Here is a 21,998-nt window from a genome sequence, read left to right as displayed (position 1 = left end):
AAATTCTCCTAACTCACTTACAATGGATGCATATTTGTTTTTCATTGAGTCATAGAATCTCTACAATATGGAAACAGGCCATTTGGCCCAACAAGTCCACACCAACCCTCCAAAAGGTATCCCACTTAGAACCATTACCCTACCCTATTACTTGATATTTCCCCTGACTTAATGCACCTAACCCACACATGCCTGAATACAATGGGCAATTTAGAATGGCCAATTCATCTAACCTGCACATTGTCAGATTGTGGGAGGAAACCGGAGCACCCGGAGGAAACCCACGCAGACATGGGGTGAATGAACAAACTCCACACAGACAGTTGGCTGAGGCTGGAATCCAATCTGAGTCCATATGAGGTAGCAGTGTCAACCACTGAGCCACCATGCTGCCCCTCTTTTGCTAATATTTTCCTTTTCACATACATATAGAACCTTTTGCAAACCTTTTTTGTTTCTTCCTAATTTACTCCCACATTTTTTTTCTTAATATTTTTCTTGTTTCTACTTTTCCAAATTCTAAAATCTTCACAAACCTTGAGATTACTTTTGTGGCAAATTTACATGCCTCTTTAATTGGCCTAATGTAATCCTTGATTGTCTTTACTGGTCATAATTGGAAAACTTGCAGTTTTTTTGTTCATTAAAGGAATGGACTTTTGTTGTAAATATATATTCATTCTTTAAATGTTAGCTATGTGCTGTTCACCACTAAAATGCAATTTTAACGTAGTTTTCCAGTCTACCATTGAAATTTGCATCTCACAGCTACACAGTTTTATTTACTTGAACAACATCACTTTCAAACTTGCTGCAAAATTCTATTTTCTTATCTTATGGCCATTTTTTGCCTAAAAGGCTTTTTTTATACAAGACCAAGTACAACTTACTGGAATTTTAAGATTAATATTTTAAATAACCATAAAAACTTCCACATGTTCCAAAATTATCAAGCTTATTCGTACAGTTTTATTTAAATAAACTGCATGTAACTTACATGTATCAAACTATTCAAAGTTAAAACCTAAAGGTTAATGATATTCAAGTTTTATTAGACTTGCCCGTGTTATCATCCGCAAAGAAACGGAGAAGTGTTAAAAGAAATGAACTGTCATAAAGCTAATGGAAAGAAAGCTGATGGGCAAGATTTTACTTATTTAAACTCTGACTGCAACAAGCCATGTATTAATTACGTGAAAAATACTTCAAACAAAAAGGTATTTTTACCGTTAAATAGTTGAAACAACAACTATAGTAATTACAAGCACAAATGTAGCTTTACTTGCAATCTCAGTCTTTCTTCTATTTTATAGGATTTCTCACTTTGTAGCTGATTATTTCAGCCTTTGAGTCATTCAACAGTATGCCATCTGAAGTCCCCAATTACCACTGAAAAGAATTAGGTCACAGCAGTCTTGATGGCATGGAACTGCTTGGGACTTCCTTCTCCAATCCTTTTAACCAACCTGATTGATTCTGGCAGCACTGAAATTTCAGCTATGGCCTTTCTGTCTTCAGCCCTCCATCTTTTCCAAACGCATTACACAACAGTAACACAGATTTTGCTTTATTCTCAGAGACCTGCTTCACCAAAGATATGGCGAAAACCTGGAAGCTAAAATAAACTGTTCCATTCAAAGATAATCTTACTTTTTCCACACAAATTCTTACAGCGTTTTGAACTACCAGACATAAACACAGAATGATATAAAATTAGTTTTCTACTTATCCTATGTTTCTTAGCTTTTCACTCCCATGGTAACCCCAGGTTAAATAGGCATTTCTTGGAATCTAATACTATTATAATCAAAAAATCAATTTGATTGCATTTACTTCCCCTGTGCAATTGGCTGTACTTGATAACTGCTGAAAGCATGGCTAATTAATACTATATGTGTGTGGAAGGGTCTGGAAGAGATTAATGCTGAAGAGTGCCTTAATGTCACATGAATTTGGTGGGAGAACATCTTGGAATCTCAAAGGCCAACTATCTGGGACTTCCTCAGTCTCTGTAATTGATGTCTATTAGAGTCACAGAGTCATAGAGTTGTACAGCACAGAAACAGACCCTTCAGTTCAACTCATCCATGCCAACCAGATACCCTAAATTAATATTGTCCCATTCGCCAGCATTTGGCCATATCCCTCTAAACATACCCATTCATAAAGCCATCCAGATGTCTTTTAAATGTTGCAACTGTTCCAGCCTCCACCACATTGTCTGGCAGCTTGGTCCATACAAGCACCACCATTAGGTACCTTTTAAATCTTTCCCCTTTCACCTTAAACCTATGTCCTCTAGTTTTGGACTCCCCTACCCCAGGGAAAGGACCTTGTCTACTTATCCTATCCATGTCCCTCATGATTTTGTAAACCATCTATAAGGTCACTCCTCAGCCTCCGATGCTTCAGGGAAAATAGCCCCAGCCTATTCAGTCTCTCCTTATAGCGCAAATCCTCTAACCCCAGCAACATTCTTGTAAGTCTTCTTTAAATCCTTCCAAGTCTCATTACATCTTTCCCATAGCAGGGAGACTAGAATTGCATGCAGTATTCCAAAAGTGGCCTAACCAATGTCCTGTACAGCCGCAACATGACCTCCCAACTCCTGTACTCAATGCACTGACAAATGAAGGCAGGCATTCCAAATGCCGTCTTCACTATCCTATCTACCTGCAACTCCATTTTCAAGAAACTATGGAACTGCACTCCAAGGTCTCTTTGCTCAGCAACACTCCCCTGGACCTCACCATTAATTGTTTAAGTCCTGCCCTGATTTGCCTTTCATGCAACATCTCACATTTATCTAAATTAAACTCCATCTGCCACCCCTCAGCCAATTCGCCCACCTGATCAAGGTCCCGTTGTACTCTGAGGTATCATGTGCAAACTTACTAATCATACCTCCTATGTTCACATCCAAATTGTTCATATGAATGACAAGAAGCAGTGAACCAAGCACAGATCCTTGTGACACACCGTTGGTCAATGTAACTTGCAAATAGCTGTTATCATGGAATAAACTACATTTGGTTAAGATGGAGCCTCTTCTCATGAGATTAGCACATGGTTTCTCTCTACCACACTAGTAACTACCCTGAAACATGATAATGGCAGCAAATCTATCTTAAAATGAGCATGAGTACAAAAAGTACATGGACGGCACAATGTCTCAGTGTCAGTGCTAGGGACTGCAATTCAATTCTAGCCTCAGGTGACTGTATATGTGGAATTTGCACATTTTCCCTGTATCGAATGTGGGTTACCCATGGGTGCTCTGATTTCTTCCCATAGTCCAAAGATGTGCAGGTTAGGTGGATTGTCCATGCCAAATTGCCTATAGTATCCAGGGATGGGATGGCTATGTGGATTAGCCACAGGAAATATAGGGTTAGGGTAGAGGTGTGCATCTGGATGGGATGCCCTTTGTAGGGTCAGTGTGGACTTGGTGGGCCGAATGGCCTTTCCTTACTGTAGGTAATTCTATGAACATGATGTGCAGGGCGATGGAATGCTCAAATAGCAACTAGCACCTTGCAATAAGGGAAACTACTTTGTGAAAATTGCTCAGAGAATTACCCATAAACAATGTTGAAACAGTGACGCTTGACAAAAATGCAGTGAACTCCAACAGTCCAAATGGTAATCCCATTCACCGAGGCAATGCACGTCACTAAATGATGTTAATAATGGAGGCAATATCCTTTTTCCCCATGAAGAAAAGCACCATTTGTGAAAATAGTGCCACAGTGGTTTGTGTTATTATCTGACTAATAACTCTATAACAAAAATACCTTAATAATCATGTTAATTAACCACTAAAACTAATAATAACAGAATATGGATTTTGTTAATATCCTACTAATGAAAGAACTAAACTAATAACAAAAAAAAGAGTTATAATCCAACAATGCAGTGGAGAATTTGAATTCTGTTTCAAATATCCAGAAATAAGAAACTTGTGTCAGTACAAGTGACCATAATCTTCACTGATTCACTACTGTCCTATAGGGAAGGAGATCACTTATCCTTACCCCAGTTTGGCATGTATTTGAATTTAGGCCAACTCAAATACAATTGACCCTTAATCGCCCTTTGAGTCAACCCAGCAAATGAGTCCATTTTATTCAACCACTAACAGCAGTTCAATCAGAAAGCTCACCACAATCGCCTCAGGGAGATGAAAGATGGGTAATAACTATCAGCCTTGCCAAAACAGTCATGCTGCACGAATAAATGTAAAACATATAATTTATTAAATTAGTAACTATGCATACAATAGAAAGGGAATTCAGATTTAACATATATAGCCTGACACAAATATATAGAGATAAAACACACAAAATATTAAGTTCCTCTGTGATTAGGACAGCAAAGCACAGACAGGAAAGCAGTATGGGTCAATATGCAAGAAATCATATCACTCACTTAAACAACCCACTAAGTACAAATCTGCTCTACCCCCACTCCTGAACATAATGACTTTTAATGTAGCACAGTTTAAGTGCTCACAGGAGGAAACTTTCAAATCATTTTTGCTCAGTTCCAAACAGAGAAGGTAATTTACAAATACAGGCAAAAAAAATTCATTATCATAATTTCCAATGTCTCTTACATCTATTGTGAAAATTTGAGCAACATTTCTAGCACTAACCAATTTTAAGATAAAGACAACTTGTCTGCACTGACCAAAGTAGTTTTCATCAGATCTTTAGCATCCTGGTTTATATTGTGATGTGAGGTGTGTGATTAATATCTGGTTTAATATCATTTATTTTCAATTTTTGAATTTTGAACTATTGGCATATGTATTAACTGAGTCTGAAGGAGATTACTGATTAACTAGTAAGTATTTCTGCAGCCATGGTGATTTATTTTAGAACACAGTTTGTGAGAGAACTCCTATAAATTAATTGGGTTTTGTTTATATTAGCAGAGTTTACAAACAAATAAATTAAACATAGCATCGCTTCAGGCTTTCAGATAGAAGATAACCTGGATGGTTTGCCTTTCAAACTCTAAGGTGTTTTCCTGCCAAACTCATATGACATTAAAGTGGTCCCGAGGAAACACTCATAGCTTGAAAATAAAAACTTTTGGGTTTCATTTGGGCAGTTGCCTGATTGCAGACATCCTGGCTAAGGCTGGATGTATAAAACCAGCTGGAGAAAGGACAGTAGTTTAGTAATGTTAAGAGGAGATTACTTCAGTATAAGGAGTCTAGTTTAGTACAATTCCACATATCAGGCTTACAAAACAGAATTAGTTTAACCTATATGGATCAGCAAACTTTACATTCAACACAAAGACATTACTTTGTAAGGGAATGACAAGTTCAATGAAAATGAATCTGTTAAGAAAACACACACACCTTACAATTAGGTATCTTGTTTTCCATAAATGTTAAGGACCAAAAAATATCAGTTCCAACTAGCTTTTCAGCTTCTGACTGAATGATTTAAATTTTGGAAAACAAACCAAATTGTAAGTTGAAAAATATGCCTTAAACAGAATAAAATCCAAAGTGCTTCACAGGAGCACTATAAAACAAAATCTGACACCTTTGTTGCACAGGTATAGATGTGGATAGATAACCAATATGTGATCATTTAAACTGATCCTAAGGAACATTTTAGGACAAAACAGAGACAGAGAAGCACCAGTTACAGAAGACATAAGGAACTGCAGAGTTTATGGCTGAGGCAGCTGACAGTATAGATACCAATGATGGAGCAAATTAATGTTAAGCAAATTAAAATCTATTTTCATTCATTTCAACAGAGTTTTGCTTCCCCTAAAAACAAGATCAAATTCAAACAAAATAGTGAAATCAAATTGTGTTCCATTGTGTCACAAAATGCCTTTAGATTCCAAGCAAAAATAGGCCATAATTTATTGAATTGATTATTTTAGTAGATTACACTGTGAAGGTTTTGTGTACGAACCATTTGCCATATTATGTTAAGATAATTGGACAACATCTTAAGAGACAAAAAGGTTGAATATCCTGCAATGATTTGTCATGAGGTCAGCCAAGTGGATCTCACAGACTATGAGTTCCTTGATTGGGGCTGTTAATCTGATCCAATCGGGGGCTCTGGCTGACATATAAACAGGAGTTTCTGTTATTGACCAGATAATCTAAAAGACTTTGTTTAATTGGAGGAGCAAATTAATGCAGATGCTGGAATCTGAACTGAAAACAAAAAAAAAGCTGGAGAACACAGTGGGTCAGGCAGCATGATCATCTAGATTTGAAACATTAGCCTGCTTTCTCTCCATGGATATTGCCCTGACCTGTGTTTTCAGGTTTTTTTTTTGTTTAATTGTGGCTCTGGTTTGGCTGCAACTTGTCTAATAGTCTGCCAGTTCATGTAGTCTTCATATGCTTGTAGTGCAAACTGCCATTTTTGGTTAAAAGTAATTTGTGTTTCCTGTTAAAAATTAACAGCTGTGAGGTATTTTGTGCACGTTTACATCACCCCTCTTCAAAGATAGAATCAGTTAAAGTCACTTATATTCTAAATAAAGAACCACATTGTCTAAATATTTTGAAATAATTCACCACACACACTTCTAAGAAGGAAGTTTGTTTCAATATATTATAATGAATATGGCTGCTTGAGTACTTAAACATAAATATTATATCAACATGCCATTCAAAACTGCAACTCAGCTTTGAAAATTTTAACATTTCAACTTTAATGCCACAAGATGTTAATTTGACCTATTCTCAGAAATGGGTCATTTAATAGTCAAGCTCAATGATACCCATTCTAAAAGATGAAAGACTTAACAGCAATCTAGGTTTGTTCAACATATCATTTCAATTGCATGACACTGTAATCTTTTGCTATAAATGCTGTGTCTTATGATCCTGCTCCATTGTTACCTGATGAAGGAACAGTGGTCCGAAAGTTAGTGCTTCCAAACAAACCTGTTGGACTATAACCTGGTGTTGTATGATTTTTAACATTAGGTTTAAAATTGCTCACTGTTATAGTATCAATTGGCACTTACAAAATAGAATTTCAAACTCTGACCACTTTGTATGAGCAAGTGTCAAACAGTTAAATGTTTGTTAATCATGCATCAACCAGCCTTTCAGATGATTGTGGCGAGTCAGCTTGAACTATTGCTGTCACCTGGTGTATGTATGTCCACAGTTCTATCACAAAAGGAGTTCCAAGATTTTGATTTAGTGGCAAGGTAGGAGCAGTGATAAAGTATGATGTCAGGTTTGTGTGTGGCTTGTAGAGAAAGTTGGAGTGATATTGTTCCCATTGATATTATACTTGTCATTCCAGGTAAGAGAGGTCACAGGTTTGGAAGGTGCTGACAAAAGAGGGTGAGCAAGCTGCAATGCACCTTGGAGATGGTACATATTGCTTCCACTATGTATCAATAGTGTAAAGGAACTGATTAAAGAGGCTGCCTTGTTCAGGATAAAGTCAAGCTTCTCAAGTATCGGAACTGCGTTCATTCAGGATAGTGGACATTCAACAATGGAAATCCCATTCAATGGCAAGTTCATTTATTGTAGGGGCCTGCTACCTGCCACTTATCAACCCAAACCTGAATGTTGTCCAGGTCTTACTGTTTTTGCAAATGGATTACTGGCATGTTTGAGGAATTGTGAGTTTTACTGAATATTCTAAAATCATCAGCAAATATACACATTTCTGACCTTATTGTGGAGGGAAGGTGATTCATGAAGAAGTTGAATGTGGTTGAACTTAAGAAACTTTACAAAGATGTCCTGGGACAGAGATGATTGGTCTCCAATAACCAAAAACATCTTCCTTTGTGTTAGGTCTGATTCAATCAGCTTGCTCCTAATTCCACTGACTGAAATTTTGACACCAAATTTTGACACCAAATGTTATCTTAGTCTTAATGACATTAATTCTCACCACATGACTGTACTTTAGGTTTTTCAGCTTTGTTTGGATGCTAGCAGTGCCCAAACTGAGTATTCGTTTGTGCATAAAGTTTCTTTCTCCTTCATAAGATGCATTGCTCAATAAAACAAAGAACACAAGACCAACCTTTGTTAACATAGGTATTATCAACTTAAAATAATATATAAAAGAACATTGTACAAAGACAAGTGTTTGCCTATTAATATGAGAAAAAGATTTTTCTGTATTTTCGTTTAACTGAGATGAAGATTTACTTGCTGTATGAGAGTCATTTTTGAACGAATTGAAATGTTGCCATCGAAATGATGAAGCAATGCAAAAAACTAAAATTGTCCACTAAGTACAAAAGAATACGATAGACATGCAAAATATTTTTTAAAACTTCCATGCATTTAATGAATTTTTTTTGTTCATTTTCTCTATTGTGTGTGTCATTTGTAGCCAATAAAAGATGTAATATATCATTGTAATCGAGATCATCTGTACTGCTAATAAAACTTACCACAGTTAAACTCTTCTGTTGTTACTGAGGCAACTGATCTGCCCTGTAATTCCCTAGGATACTCGCATGTTGCAGCTGCTTGCGTGTTGCTGCTTTGGGCATAGTTCTTCAGTAATTCTCCCAGCCACATCAGCTGACAATCACACACGAGGCCATTAGAATCCAAGCGACTGCAATCATATAAACACAAGGACAGAATTAGGGGACTTCTCTTTACCTACAAGCTATTCTGTAACATAACCAGTGTGCAATTAGCACTGAATTGTGTTTTTTTAACTTTAAAACAATATTGTCCCTCTTCTTCCTAGTCTTCAAAGGGCCCATGCAGACCACTAATTATGGTATCAATCAAAGTCATCTTTCTTGCACGAGGTGGACAATCAGAGTAGGGGAAAGTGAGGACTGCAGATGCTGGAGATCAGAGCTGAAAATGTGTTGCTGGAAAAGCGCAGCAGGTCAGGCAGCATCCAAGGAGCAGGAGAATCGACGTTTCGGGCATGAGCCTGAAGAAGGGCTCATGCCCGAAATGTCGATTCGCCTGCTCCTTGGATGCTGTCTGACCTGCTGCGCTTTTCCAGCAACACATTTTCAGGACAATCAGAGTACTCAAGCAAATTGTCATTGTGCTAACACAGCCAAATCCAATCTTCAGCTCATCTGATTCCATACGTGCATTTCCAATTGGGGCCATTATACACCAATTAAGAGTAACACTTCAACTTCCATACCTGCCTTTCCTTATCCAGGGACCGAGGTCAGTTTACAGTTAGCAAATGTAGAGCAGTTCATGGGAAAAACCTCGTCAATAGAGTTCAGCTACTTTTTACGTCAACCTGTAAACTATCAGCAAAGATTGAGTTCTTTCTTTTCACAAATACAGTACAACCTCAGTTATCTGAACGATGATTATCCAAATTTCAGATTATCCAAATAATGCTTGGATAAATTGTGTTCGCCAAATGTTTGATTATCCGAACAAAATACTCCCCGTCTGTGTCGTTCGGATAACCAAGGTTGCTCTATACTGAGAAAACTTATTCTTATAGGAGGTTTTCAAGCTTTGAGTATTGGCAAAGAAAGGAAGAAAAAATAATAACTACAATAAAAAGTGCATAGGAGATTTACTTTTTTTAAAAAAGAATTGCACTTTTTGAAGGAAGATTGGTTTGGTGCAGAAACTTCAGGCATGGAGCAGATAAATGAGTAAATGCAAAATCTAGAAGTTGATGGATTATATCACTCTATCATTAGCTTCAAAAAAACTGCTCTTTCCAGTTAGATTTCCATTAGCAGCCATTGAATGTTACTGTTTTTGTACAGTAGATGTGAATTAAACCCCATAGTTAGTAATTATCAGTGTCAATGTCATATAATTCCTACAGTACAGATGGAGGTCATTTCGTCTATTGAGTCTGCTTTGACCCTACAAAGAGCATTCCATTTGAAACCAAATCCCAGCCTATCCCTGTAACGCTGCATTTACCATAGCCACCTAGCCTGCACAATCCTGGAAACTCCCTCCAGCGCAATTTAGCACAACCAATTCACCTAACTTACACATCTTTGGACTGTGGGAAGAAACTACAGAACCCAGTGGAAACCCATGCAGACATGGGGAAAACATGCAAACTACACACAGTCACCTAAGGCTGGAATCAAACCTGGGTCCCTGGCACTGTAAGGCATCAGTGCTAACCACTGTGCCACCATATCCTTTTATCAATGTAGCATTCTTCAATCAGCCTTTCTGTAAAGTGACTACTACAAGTGTGGAGTCTTATTCCTCCATGACTACATTTGTTTTACAATTTAAATTCAAAATAAATAAGTCACCAAGGCCTGATGGGATTTATCCAAGGATTCTCTTGGAAGCCAGGGAGGAGATCGCCGTGCCTTTGGCTTTTATCTTTGTTTCGTCATTGTCTACAGGAATAGTACCAGAAGACGGGAAGATAACAAGTGTTGTTCCCTTGTTCAAGAAGGGGAGTAGAGACAACCCTGGAAATTATAGACCAGTGAGCCTTACTTCGGTTGTGGGTAAAGCGTTGGAAAAGGTTATAAGAGATAGGATTTATAATCATCTAGAAAGGAATAAGTTGATTTGAGATAGTCAATACGGTTTTGTGAGGGGTAGGTCACGCCTCACAAACCTTATTGAGTTCTTTGAGAAGGTGACCAGACAGGTGAATGAGGGTAAAGCGGTTAATATGGTGTACACGGATTTCAGTAAGGCATTTGATAAGGTTCCCCATGGTAGGCTTTTGCACAAAATATAGAGGCATGGAATTGAGGGTGATTTAATAGTTTGGATCAGAAATTTGCTAGCTGAAGGAAGACAGGCGGTGGTCATTGATGGGAAATGTTCATCCTGGAGTTCAGTTACTAGTGGTGTACCGCAAGGATCTGTTTTGGGTCCATTGCTGTTTGTCATTTTTATAAATGACCTGGATGAGGGCGTAGAAGGATGGATTAGTAAATTTGCAGATGACACTAAGGTCGGTGGAGTTGTGGAGAGTGCCAAAGGATGGGTGGTAAATGAAGTTTAATGCGGAAATGAATTAGGTGATTCACTTTGGAAGGACGAACAGGAATGCAGAGTGCTGGAATAATGGTAAGATTCTTGGTAGTGTAGATGAGCAGAGAGCTCTTGGTGCCCATGTGCATAGATTCCTGAAAGTTGTCATCTGGGTTGATAGGGTTGTTAAGAGGACATACAGTGTGTTAGCTTTTATTAGTAGAGAGACTGAGTTTTGGAGCCATGAGGTCATGCTACAAAACTCTGGTGCGGCCACACTTGGAGTATTGCGTACAGTTCTGGTCACCACTTTATAGGAAGGATGTGGAAAGGGTGCAGAAGAGACTTACTAGGATGTTGCCTGATATGGAGGGAAGATCTTATGAGGAAAGGCTGAGGGACTTTAGGCTGTTTTCATTAGAGCGAAGATTGAGAGGTGACTTAATTGAGACATAAAAAATGATCAGAGGGTTAGATAGGGTGGACAGTGAGGGCCTTTTTCCTCAGATGTTGATGGCTTGCATGAGGGGACATGGTTTTAAATTGAGGGGTGATAGATATAGGGCAGATGTTTCTTTACTCAGAGAGTTGTAGGGGCATGGAACGCATTGCCTGCAACAGTAGTAGACTTTGGATCAGTGGTGCTGGAAGAGCACAGCAATTCAGGCAGCATCCGAGGACAGGCAAAATCGACGTTTCGGGCAAAAGCCCTTCATCAGGAATAAACGTCGATTTTGCCTGTCCTCGGATGCTGCCTGAATTGCTGTGCTCTTCCAGCACCACTGATCCAGAATCTGGTTTCCAGCATCTGCAGTCATTGTTTTTACCACAGTAGTAGACTTGTCAACTTTAAGGGCATTTAAATGATCATTAGATAGACATATGGATGAGAATGGAATATGGTGTATTGGACAGGCTTCAGATTGATTCCATAGGTTGGCACAACATTGAGGGCAGAAGGGCCTGTGCTGTGCTGTAATGTTCTATGTTCTGTATTCTATATTCTAAAATATTAACTTTTTAAAATTTCATTTCCTTTCTGTCTCTTTCCTCTCCCTTAGTCTAACCGTTGTCTCCGTCTCTATTTATCCTACCTGATTTGACATTGAATTCACCTTCCTCCTTAAGCCTTTTATTTGTTTGCTATCTGGTTACGGAGGGTACTCTGTTCACCTGCGTCCCCCATTGCTGCTACTCTTGCTATTACTGCTGTAAGTCACATTTTCAGCAAATTTGTGTGTAGATATTGTTCAGCTGAAAAACACAGGATCTAACTAATGGCAGCAGCTGTTAGCTGTCTTTCTACAGCAAAATCTAATCTAAAGGTACTATCAGTAAATCCATAAATACAGTGATTTCCTATATAATGATAATACTTGCAATTATACATCATATTGGCAATTCAAACATCTTGAGAAATCTATGGAATATGCAACTCAAAAAGAAAAATTTCTAAAATAATACACAAAGCAAGAACAAAGTTAATTAAATGGCTAAAGTCTACAGCACTCACAGTCGTTTTAGTGAACTCAGATGAGCGAAGGTTCCAGCAGGAATTCTTGATATTTTATTATTATGTAAGAATCTGAGAAATGAATAAGACAAGTTAGCAATAGAAGTAATCAAGTTTGTATCTAGGCATCTCCTTATTGAGTATATTGCATAAAGAAAATAATATTTTTGTAAACTAACTGTATTACTTATTATTTCTATTACATTTTCTTTAATCTCTTACTATGCTGTAAAACAAAGATTCCATGTCCAAAGACAAGCTGTTTAGTTTAATCTTAGCTTTTAAACGGCTGAGGATTTAGTGACAATGTTGACTTTTATGGGCTTTGACTATACAGAAGAATGGTATCTGACAAAGCTCATGCATCAAATGTTTTCACAAGTTTAACATGTGCATACTAATTATATTAGTAGTTAACAGTACATTAACAATACATTAACAGTATTGTGGGTCCAACTACACCATACTACATCAGAAAACATAGTTCGCTGCCACCCACTCTAGGACAAATCACATGGCAATAAATGCTACTTATGCCAGCATTGCCCACATTTTATGAATGATTTTTTTTTAAAACAGACTGAGCTACCATTCACTGAACAAGTGCCATCCACATTCACTTTTAGCACACTTGTCTCAAAGGTCAGAGGTTCATTCCCACTGTAGGATTTTAGCACATAATTTAGTTTGAAAGTTTAGAATTCTGCATTGTCAGAGTTATCAACCACGTCTTATTTACCTGTCTTGATGGATATTAAAAGTTCTTTGGCCTATCCAAAGAAATGCATGTATTCCCCTGGTGACTTTGCCAGCACAAACAAAAATGAGATAGGAGTAATGTAAGCATTTGTCTACTTAATAGCAATGGTTTAATTTCAAATTGATTCATTATTTATTTAGCGTTTGGAATATTTCTGAGTCACAATGAGAAGTACTATTTAAACAGAATTTCTTTTTGTCAGCATATTGTATATCTAAACTGATAATCTCCTTTCCTCTCATGTAACATACTATGCTTTCTATCCAATTTGAGGATTACGGTATGTTCTGACAGACTAATCTGATCTGAAAGACAATTATTGGTGCCTGATTGGGAATCCAATGTGGAATTTCTAATTCAATTGAAAGATCAGTTTGAGATCATCTTCAAATTCATACAATCCTTAGATAAGTGACAAGATTCCATTTAATGACCATTTAATTCTCATCTAGCTCTCGTTTATGTACCCATGTATTCTTTTAACCTCATACTGTTGTTAGGGAACATGAAATTCTGACTGGTTTTGTGGCAATCCACACCTCCATTCCATCAAGTGATCTCAAATGTAAAAAGGTGAGATGTTTGTGAATGTCTGTGATCAATTTATGTACTATTCATTACATTGACATAAATACAAGAACACACAAAGAAAATTGAGATCAGGATAGGCTATTCAGCCCCTCAAACCTGCTCTGCTATTTTTGAAGATTCTGGTTGATCTGATTGTGACCTCAACTGTCTGTACTCATACCCATTGACTCCCTTATTGATCAAAAACCTATTCATTATAGCCCTGACTACATTCAAACAACTAGCTTCCACTGCTCCCCACGAAGAGAATCTTACAAACTAAAGACCTCTGAGAAGACAAGAACATCATCATTTCACTCCTAAATGAGAACCTCTTCTCCAATTTCTAAACTGTATTTCTTAAATTTAGTCTCTCCAAATAGGAAAACAACCACCCGGTGTCCACCCTGTCAATTCCCTTCAGGATCTTATAGGATTCAATAAGATCACCTATCTTTCTACTAAATTCTCATGTGTGTAGGCATAACCTATTCAACCTTTCTTCATACGATAAGCCCTTCATCCCAAAAAACATTGAATGCACCTTCTCAGAATGTCTGAAGTATGGAAGCAGGCCATTCAGCTCTTTGAGTAACACCACTCCTCTGATCTGCATCCTACCCAGACCCAACTCCCTACCCTGTAACCCTGAATTTCCCATGGCTACTCCACTTAGCCTGCACATCCCTGGACACTATAGGCAATTTAGCATGGCCAATCCACCTAACCTGCACATCTTTGGACTGTGGGAGGAAACCAGAGCACCCAAAGGAAACCCACGCAAACACAGGGAGAACATACAAATTCCACACACTCGCCCGAGGTTGGAATTGAATACAGGTTCCTGGATTTGTGAGGCAGCAATGCTAACCAGTGAGTCACCATGCTGCCTTAATGTAATTATACATTTTGCTTCAAAGGAGACTGATACTGTATTCCAGGTGGAGTCTCACCAAGATTTTACACAGCTCAGTAAATCTTTCCCAAATTAATATTGCATTTTATTTTCAATAAATATCAATATTTCATGTCACTTTCTATCATTTGTTCCACTTGGGCACCCAGTTCTGAACTATCCCTCTATTCAAATAACATACATGTCAACATGGACAAGTTTACATTTTCCCACATTAGTCTGCATTTCCATTTCTTTGTCCACTCACATAACCCATATAAATTCTCTTGAAGACTCTTTATGTCCATCTGACAACTCACTGTCCACCTGTCTTTGTGTCATCAGCAAAGTAAAGAAAAAAATAACAATCTTATATGTAGCACCTCAAGCCAGCTTAAAGACCCTTTCAACCAATTTATTGGTTTTCAAAGATGGTTGTAATTGTCCTAACTGTACTGGTTTAATCGTTAGAAACCAGATTAAAACAATTGCATCTGTGATTGTTGTCAGAAACACATTTCATATCTCTATTTTATTCACCCATGATCAACATATTTGCATGTGGACATATATTCTTTCCTTGAACTGATTTACTCAATTTTAATAGCTCGCTGAACGCTTTTGTATAGCAAAAAATGAAAAATGATATTTTATTTCTCACATACATGTTCTGGAGGTTAATTAAACAAAACAAGCCTCACTCACTTGATTCACTGATACATACAAAATTAGATACAACTTAAAATAAAATAGTGACTATCAAAATAAGAGTTTAACTCAGTCTCTATTTTATGGAAGCTGAATGCTTTTTAATTGAGATGATGTTTTGGTTGGTCTCAAAGTTCTTAAAAAGCAGCGTTTCCTCTGTAGCTACGAAATTTCTATTAATCTGGTTTCTCAAGTGAATTTTAAGGTGAAACCAGGTCAGAGTAGAGAGTCCTAAGCTCTCTTTCAATACATTGTAGTTAGTTATTTGGCTGCTTAGCTGACTGTGGCCAAAGGGTGACATTTATTTGCAAGAATTTCTCATTGGAATTCACTTGAAAACTGGTTTGACTTTTAGCAGCGAGCAAACATTGCTGTCTCGCATGCAGTGTTGAGTCACTGTACAAATGTCCTATGGGTCTTCAATAAACATACAATTACTGTTTCGCACCTCTTGTATTTCAGTCAGTCAAAGGCAAATCACATATTACAATATTGAACAGACTTTGTTTACATTTTGTCTTTATCCGCAGTGAGTCATATCATACAGAATGTCATATTTGTTTTCTCTTGAGATAGAATAGTTTCTGAATGCACAATAGATATTTCTGAATGCTCAGAAATATCTTGACTTTCTATCTTTCAAAATGTAGAATTTAGAATATAGTTTTAAAGATTTGTATTATTGTCATGCCTGTACTTGGTGTGATGTGTATCAAGTATTATAAATGATAACTTATGAAAACAGGCTGACTAAAAATATGTTGATGGAACTGAATCAACTGGTGAGAAGGTGAATATTGCACCTTGCAGTATAAATTTGTCCATGTTGCAAAAAGTTGTATTTTAGCCTGTATTATTGGGATCAGACATCAGCTATTGGGACTAACTAAAGTTTTGAAGTTTTGAAGCTAAATTAGAATGTAAATCCTAAATTCTAGTGATTCTTATCATTATTACTATTTTAGCTTCTCATATTTCACTTGGGGTTACCACAAGCCTGACTGATCATCCATCTCTATCTCCTCCTGTCATTTACCTATTCCCCTTTCAATACTGCATGTTTAAATTGCTTGCCACCATGTCTTTTCATCCAGTGTTAAGCCTTCTTCATTTGCTTCTTCCGGGAGATGCCATCTCCATTACTTATTGCTTCACATTTCCTCTTTTTCTCTGCAACAGAAGGCCATACATTTCAATCTCTTCTCGAGTACTTTCTTCACTACTCCCACAATGTTCACTGACCTTGTGATATCCCAGTTACTGATTTTCTCCTTTCTCACTACTGCACATACCTGCATCAGAGTAGTATCCAATTGTTCCTCTTTTCTTGATGTTATCCAAGTTTCTGCACTCCATAACCAGGCTGCACTTACAATGATCTTATAGATTCTTTCTTTCAGTTTCAGCAATACTATTCTATCATATTACACCCCATAAAACCTCTTCCAATTACTCCAACCAAATCTAAATCATTTCTTAAATTTCAATTCCACATTTTTATCTTCTAATGTCACTGACCTCAGCTACTTGAAACTAATTACTTTTTCTCTAATCTTTACACCCAAGTTCTAAATTCTATCGAATAAAACAAAATTTACTGGATAGATGCTCATTAGGAAACATCCTTTGAGAGGACCAAGGGATTGAAGTCTTTGGCACAAATCCTATATCCAAACCATACATTCTTATCTCTGCTACATGTTAATCAGCAAGTCCTAACTATATCTGTCCTAGTCTAATTAAAAGTACAGTGAAAGTATTATAGCTTCAGACTGAAATGGTATTTTATTGAAAATTAGCGTTGCGTGGAATTTAGGTCTTTTGCATATGAGGTTTTCCTTTATTGTGTCATTGTTTACTGTACATATATAAAGTTCAGTATAAAATTCACAAAATATCCTGGATACAGAACCAAGAGCATGAACAGATCACTCTTCAGTGAGCATTGCAAAGCCATTAATCTCCTATTTTCTAGAATCTTTGAAAGAAAATACATAAAGGTTGGCATGTCTGTTAATTTACATTGGCAATATTTCAACTGTGTACACTGGGCTAGTCAGAATCTATGTCAATCAAATATTTTGAATCATTATCCAATCAGTTAACTCCAAGTATATTATGCTAACCTTTACAAAATTATTGTATTTGTGGACTGTGCTTTGCCACTTCCAAGCAGAAGCAACTTGCAGCAAAATTAAATCAAAACCCTGAAAATGTATCTATATAGATTAAACTATTAGCTCCTTTCAATGTAACTAATAGCCATTCTTGTTAAACTGGAATCCATTGATCATTTTGCAGTTTTATCCTATGGTTATGCTTTACAACTCAGCACGTTTGCAACTTAGATCCTTGTCAGTGCTGTGTTACTAATTCCAGCTGAGATGGTCGTTATGCTGTTACAATTGCTAGCAGCGCCTATGGACTTTTGGGAACAAGATCATCTAAGGCTCTCATTCATTTACTGGAATGGTATTTGCATATTTCGATAGGAAAAAGAAAAATGTTGGCTAGGATGATCTATGCAGTTAAATAGCAAACAAAAAGGATTGTCAGAGATGGTCCTTGCAGAAATCGGAGTTAAATTTCAATCCTTGTTCTCGTGGTCTAATTGGCTGCAGTATGTTTTCCGGAGTAGTGCTCTACAATGCAATTGAAACTCTTTGTTCATGCTATTCTTGTTGGGTTTGGACAAAGGATATGCACCAGAAATTTCTATTCCTTTCTCCTCTCGAAGGATATTTGCTATGATGTTGTTAACACTGAAACTAACTCAGGAATGATGAAGGGGTCCTGCCCGAAATGTCGATTTTCCTGGTCCTCGAATGCTGCCTGACCTACTGTGTTTTTCCAGCACCACTCTAATCTATATTGGTAAGTTAACCTGTCCAACTAAGTTAAATTTTCTGAAGTGTGCTCTTCATGTCGTTAAATCACAATGAAAACTGAGCTTTGTTTGCAGTTTTCTTCCGCAATCTCATGATGAGTTTCAGGGTGTCTTTGGTGGAAGTTTTCCAGAGCTTGGATGTGATACCACTAGCACCCAAGACTCTGTCCCAGGAACAGGGTGGTAAGGAAAGTGACCTGCAAGAGTTTGATTCAAATCTTCTAGATTTTAGCCCACATAAGTTAGTTCCTTCAGTAAGAATATTAGAAAGAAAACTAGTCCAAATACTTCAAATCATGTGTTTATTTGAACAGTTGAAATATTATTTTTGGAGGATATAAAGATATCATGCTAATTGAAAACCAAGCTAAGACAAAATAATCACAATGCAAGGACAAAAAAAATGCGTGACCTTACTGCCATCCCTTTGCTTTGATACCATTTCTGTTGAGTTTCAAAAGCTTCTAAATTTAAAACATTGACCCACCAAATATGTTGCTTTTTAGCTTTGTCATAAGCTGTTTTATTTCCAGCTCTTTTTTTGGAATTCATTCATCCGAGGAGCAGGAGAATCGATGAATTGGGCAAAAGTCCTTCATCAGGAATGAGACTGTGAGCCAAGGGTGTGGTGAGATAAATTTGGGGGGGGGGAGGAGAGGGCGCTAGGGGAAAGGTAGTTGAGAGTGCGATAGGTAAATATACATGGGGGTAATGGTGATCGTTTGGAGAGGAGGGTGGAGCGGATAGATGAGAAGGAAGATGGACAGGTAGGACAGGTCATGAGGGCTGTGCCAATTTGGAAGATTAGAATGGGGATAAGGTGGGGAGAGGGGAAATGAGGAAACTGGTGAAATCCATGTTGATGCCGTGGGGTTGGAGGGTCCCGAGGTGGAAGATGAGGCATTCTTCCTCCAGGCGTCAGGTGGTTAGGGAGTGGCGATGGCGGAGGCCCAGGACCTGCATGTCCTTGGGGGAGTGCAAGGGGGAGTTGAAGTGTTCGGCCATGGGGCTCTTGACTCTAATCTCTAGCATCTGTAGTCCTCACTTTCACCAGTTGATTTAAAAAAGGGAGGTCTTACTAAAAGTATACAAGACATCAGTCAGACCACACCTGGAAACAATTTTGGTCTCCTTATCCAAGGAAAGATACACTGAAATTGGAGGCAGTCCAGAGAAGGTTCATTAGGCTGATTCTGGTCATGGAGAAATTTCCTTGTAGGATGAATAGGTTGGGCCTGTACTCATTAGAGTTTTGAAAAATGAAAGAAAATTTTATTGAATTATATAAAAGATTCTTAAGGGACATGTGATAATACATGCAGAGGGGTTATTTCCCTTCTGAGAAAATCAAATACAAGAAGGCATAATCTCAGATTAAACAATCACACATTTAAAACAGAGCTGTGCAGGAATTTCTTCTGTGAGGGTAGTGAATCTGTTGAATTATTTACTGTAGAGGTTTGTCAAAGCTGATTGGTTAAGTATATGCAAGGTTGAGATTGACAGGTCTTGTCAGAAAGGGAACAAGCTTGTCATTCCAATTCTGGGAGCTTCCTGGTGGCATCAACAATCATCTCATGAATCTCCATCAATAACTTGCAAGCAACTACAGACCATAATCTTGAGTGCCTGGCTTCAACTCTTGATGTCATAGATGAATCCAAGGAAGGTTTCTACTCCACCCTGAACATCATACTCACCAACATCCCCAGGAAAGATAAAATTAATCTCTTTGGGGACTTCAATAGCAGGACTGGAAAGCACATCCAACTCTGAAATGGAACCATTGGAAAGGAAGGAGTCAAGAACTGCAATTGCAATGGGATTTTCCAGCTCACCAAATGTGCATCAGTCTGGTCATCACCAACACACTGGTACATAATCATCCATGTCATTGTTCGAACCTGAGACCAAAATAATGTCCTCATTGCCAAAGTAATGACCAGTACAGATGATTGCTAGACAGACCACCGCCTCTTTTGCACCTCAATGTTCATCAAATGCTCAGAAGCATCTTAAGACAAAGAAACAGTTCATAAAACAGCTCAACCTTGATAAGCTTCAAGAGCTGAGCAGACTTGGGAAGGTCTAACAATATCTTCTCAGAAGTCTTCAAAGTGTCAATTTTAATGGAGTGTAGGAAATCGAATTGTGCTATGAACAAACCATTAGCTACAAGACCAGAAACCAGCAAGATTCGTTCAATGAGAATGACCACATCATCCAAGTCCTCATTAAAAAGAGGAAAGCACTCCAAGCCTGACAAAACCACATCACCAGCAAGGCAACAATGAGAACTCATCAAAAAGCAAAAGCACAGTTTCAAAGAACAAGAGAAATCAGAACCAATGATGGAAAGCTAAGGTGCTGACAGGTGCATTGCCAGACATTTCTTCAATGTCACCATGGCAACACTCTCGGCCTCAAACCAATGTGGAGTAAGGATGGAACTCTTCTGAGAGATAGGGAACCTCAGCCTCCAATGGAGAGAACACTTTAAAGAAATCCTAAAACACAATACCATCATTGACAAGAATGTGTTTGAGGAAATCTCCCAACTCCCATCAAAAATGATCTTGTCCTCTCCCATTCAAATGGGAGAGGACAAAGGAAGCATTTCAAAGATTCCACAAGGCTTACTTCAAGAAATATAATGTACATGTCAATGATGGGAAACTCTTATTCAGAAGAAATCAATTTGGAAGAAACTCTTGTAAGAAGGGGCACAATTCTTTGAGAACATCCATCAGCAAAAAGCAACACAGAAAAAGAACCAGAGAAAGGAATGCCAAATGTGTCAAGGCCAACAACTCCTCCTAGAAACACTTGCCAAATCTGTCAAAGATGTAGTTCTGGGATTAGGCTCATCAGCATAGAGGTGTTGGGTTGAAAGGATTGTTTCTGTACTGTACTGTTCGATGTTCACACAAGGACCCACTGAACCTATGGCCAGTGACCCGGAATTTCCTAGGTGGATAATCATTCATTAGCAAGTGATTACACATGAGTCACAAAGTCAAATTTACAGGTTTATTGTGTAATTAATAATCTGACTGTATGATGTGTCTAAAAACATAATAAGAAGAACAAGAGTGGGCCATACGGGCAGTCAAAGCTTTGTTCACCATGCAGTCCAATCTAGATTAATTTGGGTTTCAACCACATTTTCCAAACCACTCTCCTTATCTCATTTTTACACAACAGCTCTAAAATCTGTCTGTCACAGACTTGGAAGTATTGAATGGTGGAGAATTCACAATTCACTAAGTATGAATACTCCAAACACGCACATGCATTTCTATTAAGTAATTTCTCCAGTTCTCAGTTGTAAATGATCAGCTCTTAGACTGAGACTGTGCTCCCCTGTCCAAGATACCCTCACCAGAGGAAATATCTCTCAGCATCCATCCTGTCATACTCCTTCATAATCTGGCACACTTCCATGAGATCATCTCTGATTGCTTAATGATCTATCCAATGGTGTAGCTAAAACTACTGTCACCAGCATTTTCTGACTCTTGCTATTCTTAATTTCCACTCAAACTAATTCTACTTTATTGCCTCTTGAGGCTAGAATCTTTCTTAGTAATGTCTTCATGTCATCCTTTATTGCCAAAATTATCACTTTGCCTTTTCAATTCTGTTCTGTCTTTCTGAAATACTGGCTATCCTGAAATATTTATTTCGTAACATTTATCAGCTTCCAACCATGTCCCTGTTAATTAA

The 21,998-nt window shown here is 37.8% G+C and overlaps 1 protein-coding gene across 3 annotated transcripts in view; it reads right to left on the bottom strand.

Annotated features, from left to right (window-relative positions):
- The window catches only part of LOC122549088 (peroxidasin homolog), a 589,463-nt gene that overhangs the window by 252,174 nt on the left and 315,291 nt on the right, over positions 1-21,998 (bottom strand). For all 3 annotated transcript variants that reach the window (XM_087986415.1, XM_043688312.2, XM_043688313.2), the window contains exons 6-7: positions 12,453-12,524; positions 8,425-8,594 (exon numbers count right to left, since the gene is read on the bottom strand). In XM_087986415.1, the coding sequence (XP_087842541.1) occupies positions 8,425-8,594; positions 12,453-12,524 (242 nt within the window). The remainder of the gene's footprint in view (positions 1-8,424; positions 8,595-12,452; positions 12,525-21,998) is intronic.

Source organism: Chiloscyllium plagiosum, unplaced genomic scaffold (assembly GCF_037043375.1).
Source record: "Chiloscyllium plagiosum isolate Xiang-an unplaced genomic scaffold, Cpla_swu_hap1 HiC_scaffold_4, whole genome shotgun sequence".
In the NCBI taxonomy this organism is placed as follows: domain Eukaryota; kingdom Metazoa; phylum Chordata; class Chondrichthyes; order Orectolobiformes; family Hemiscylliidae; genus Chiloscyllium; species Chiloscyllium plagiosum.
This window is presented reverse-complemented; position numbering and strand designations above follow the sequence as displayed.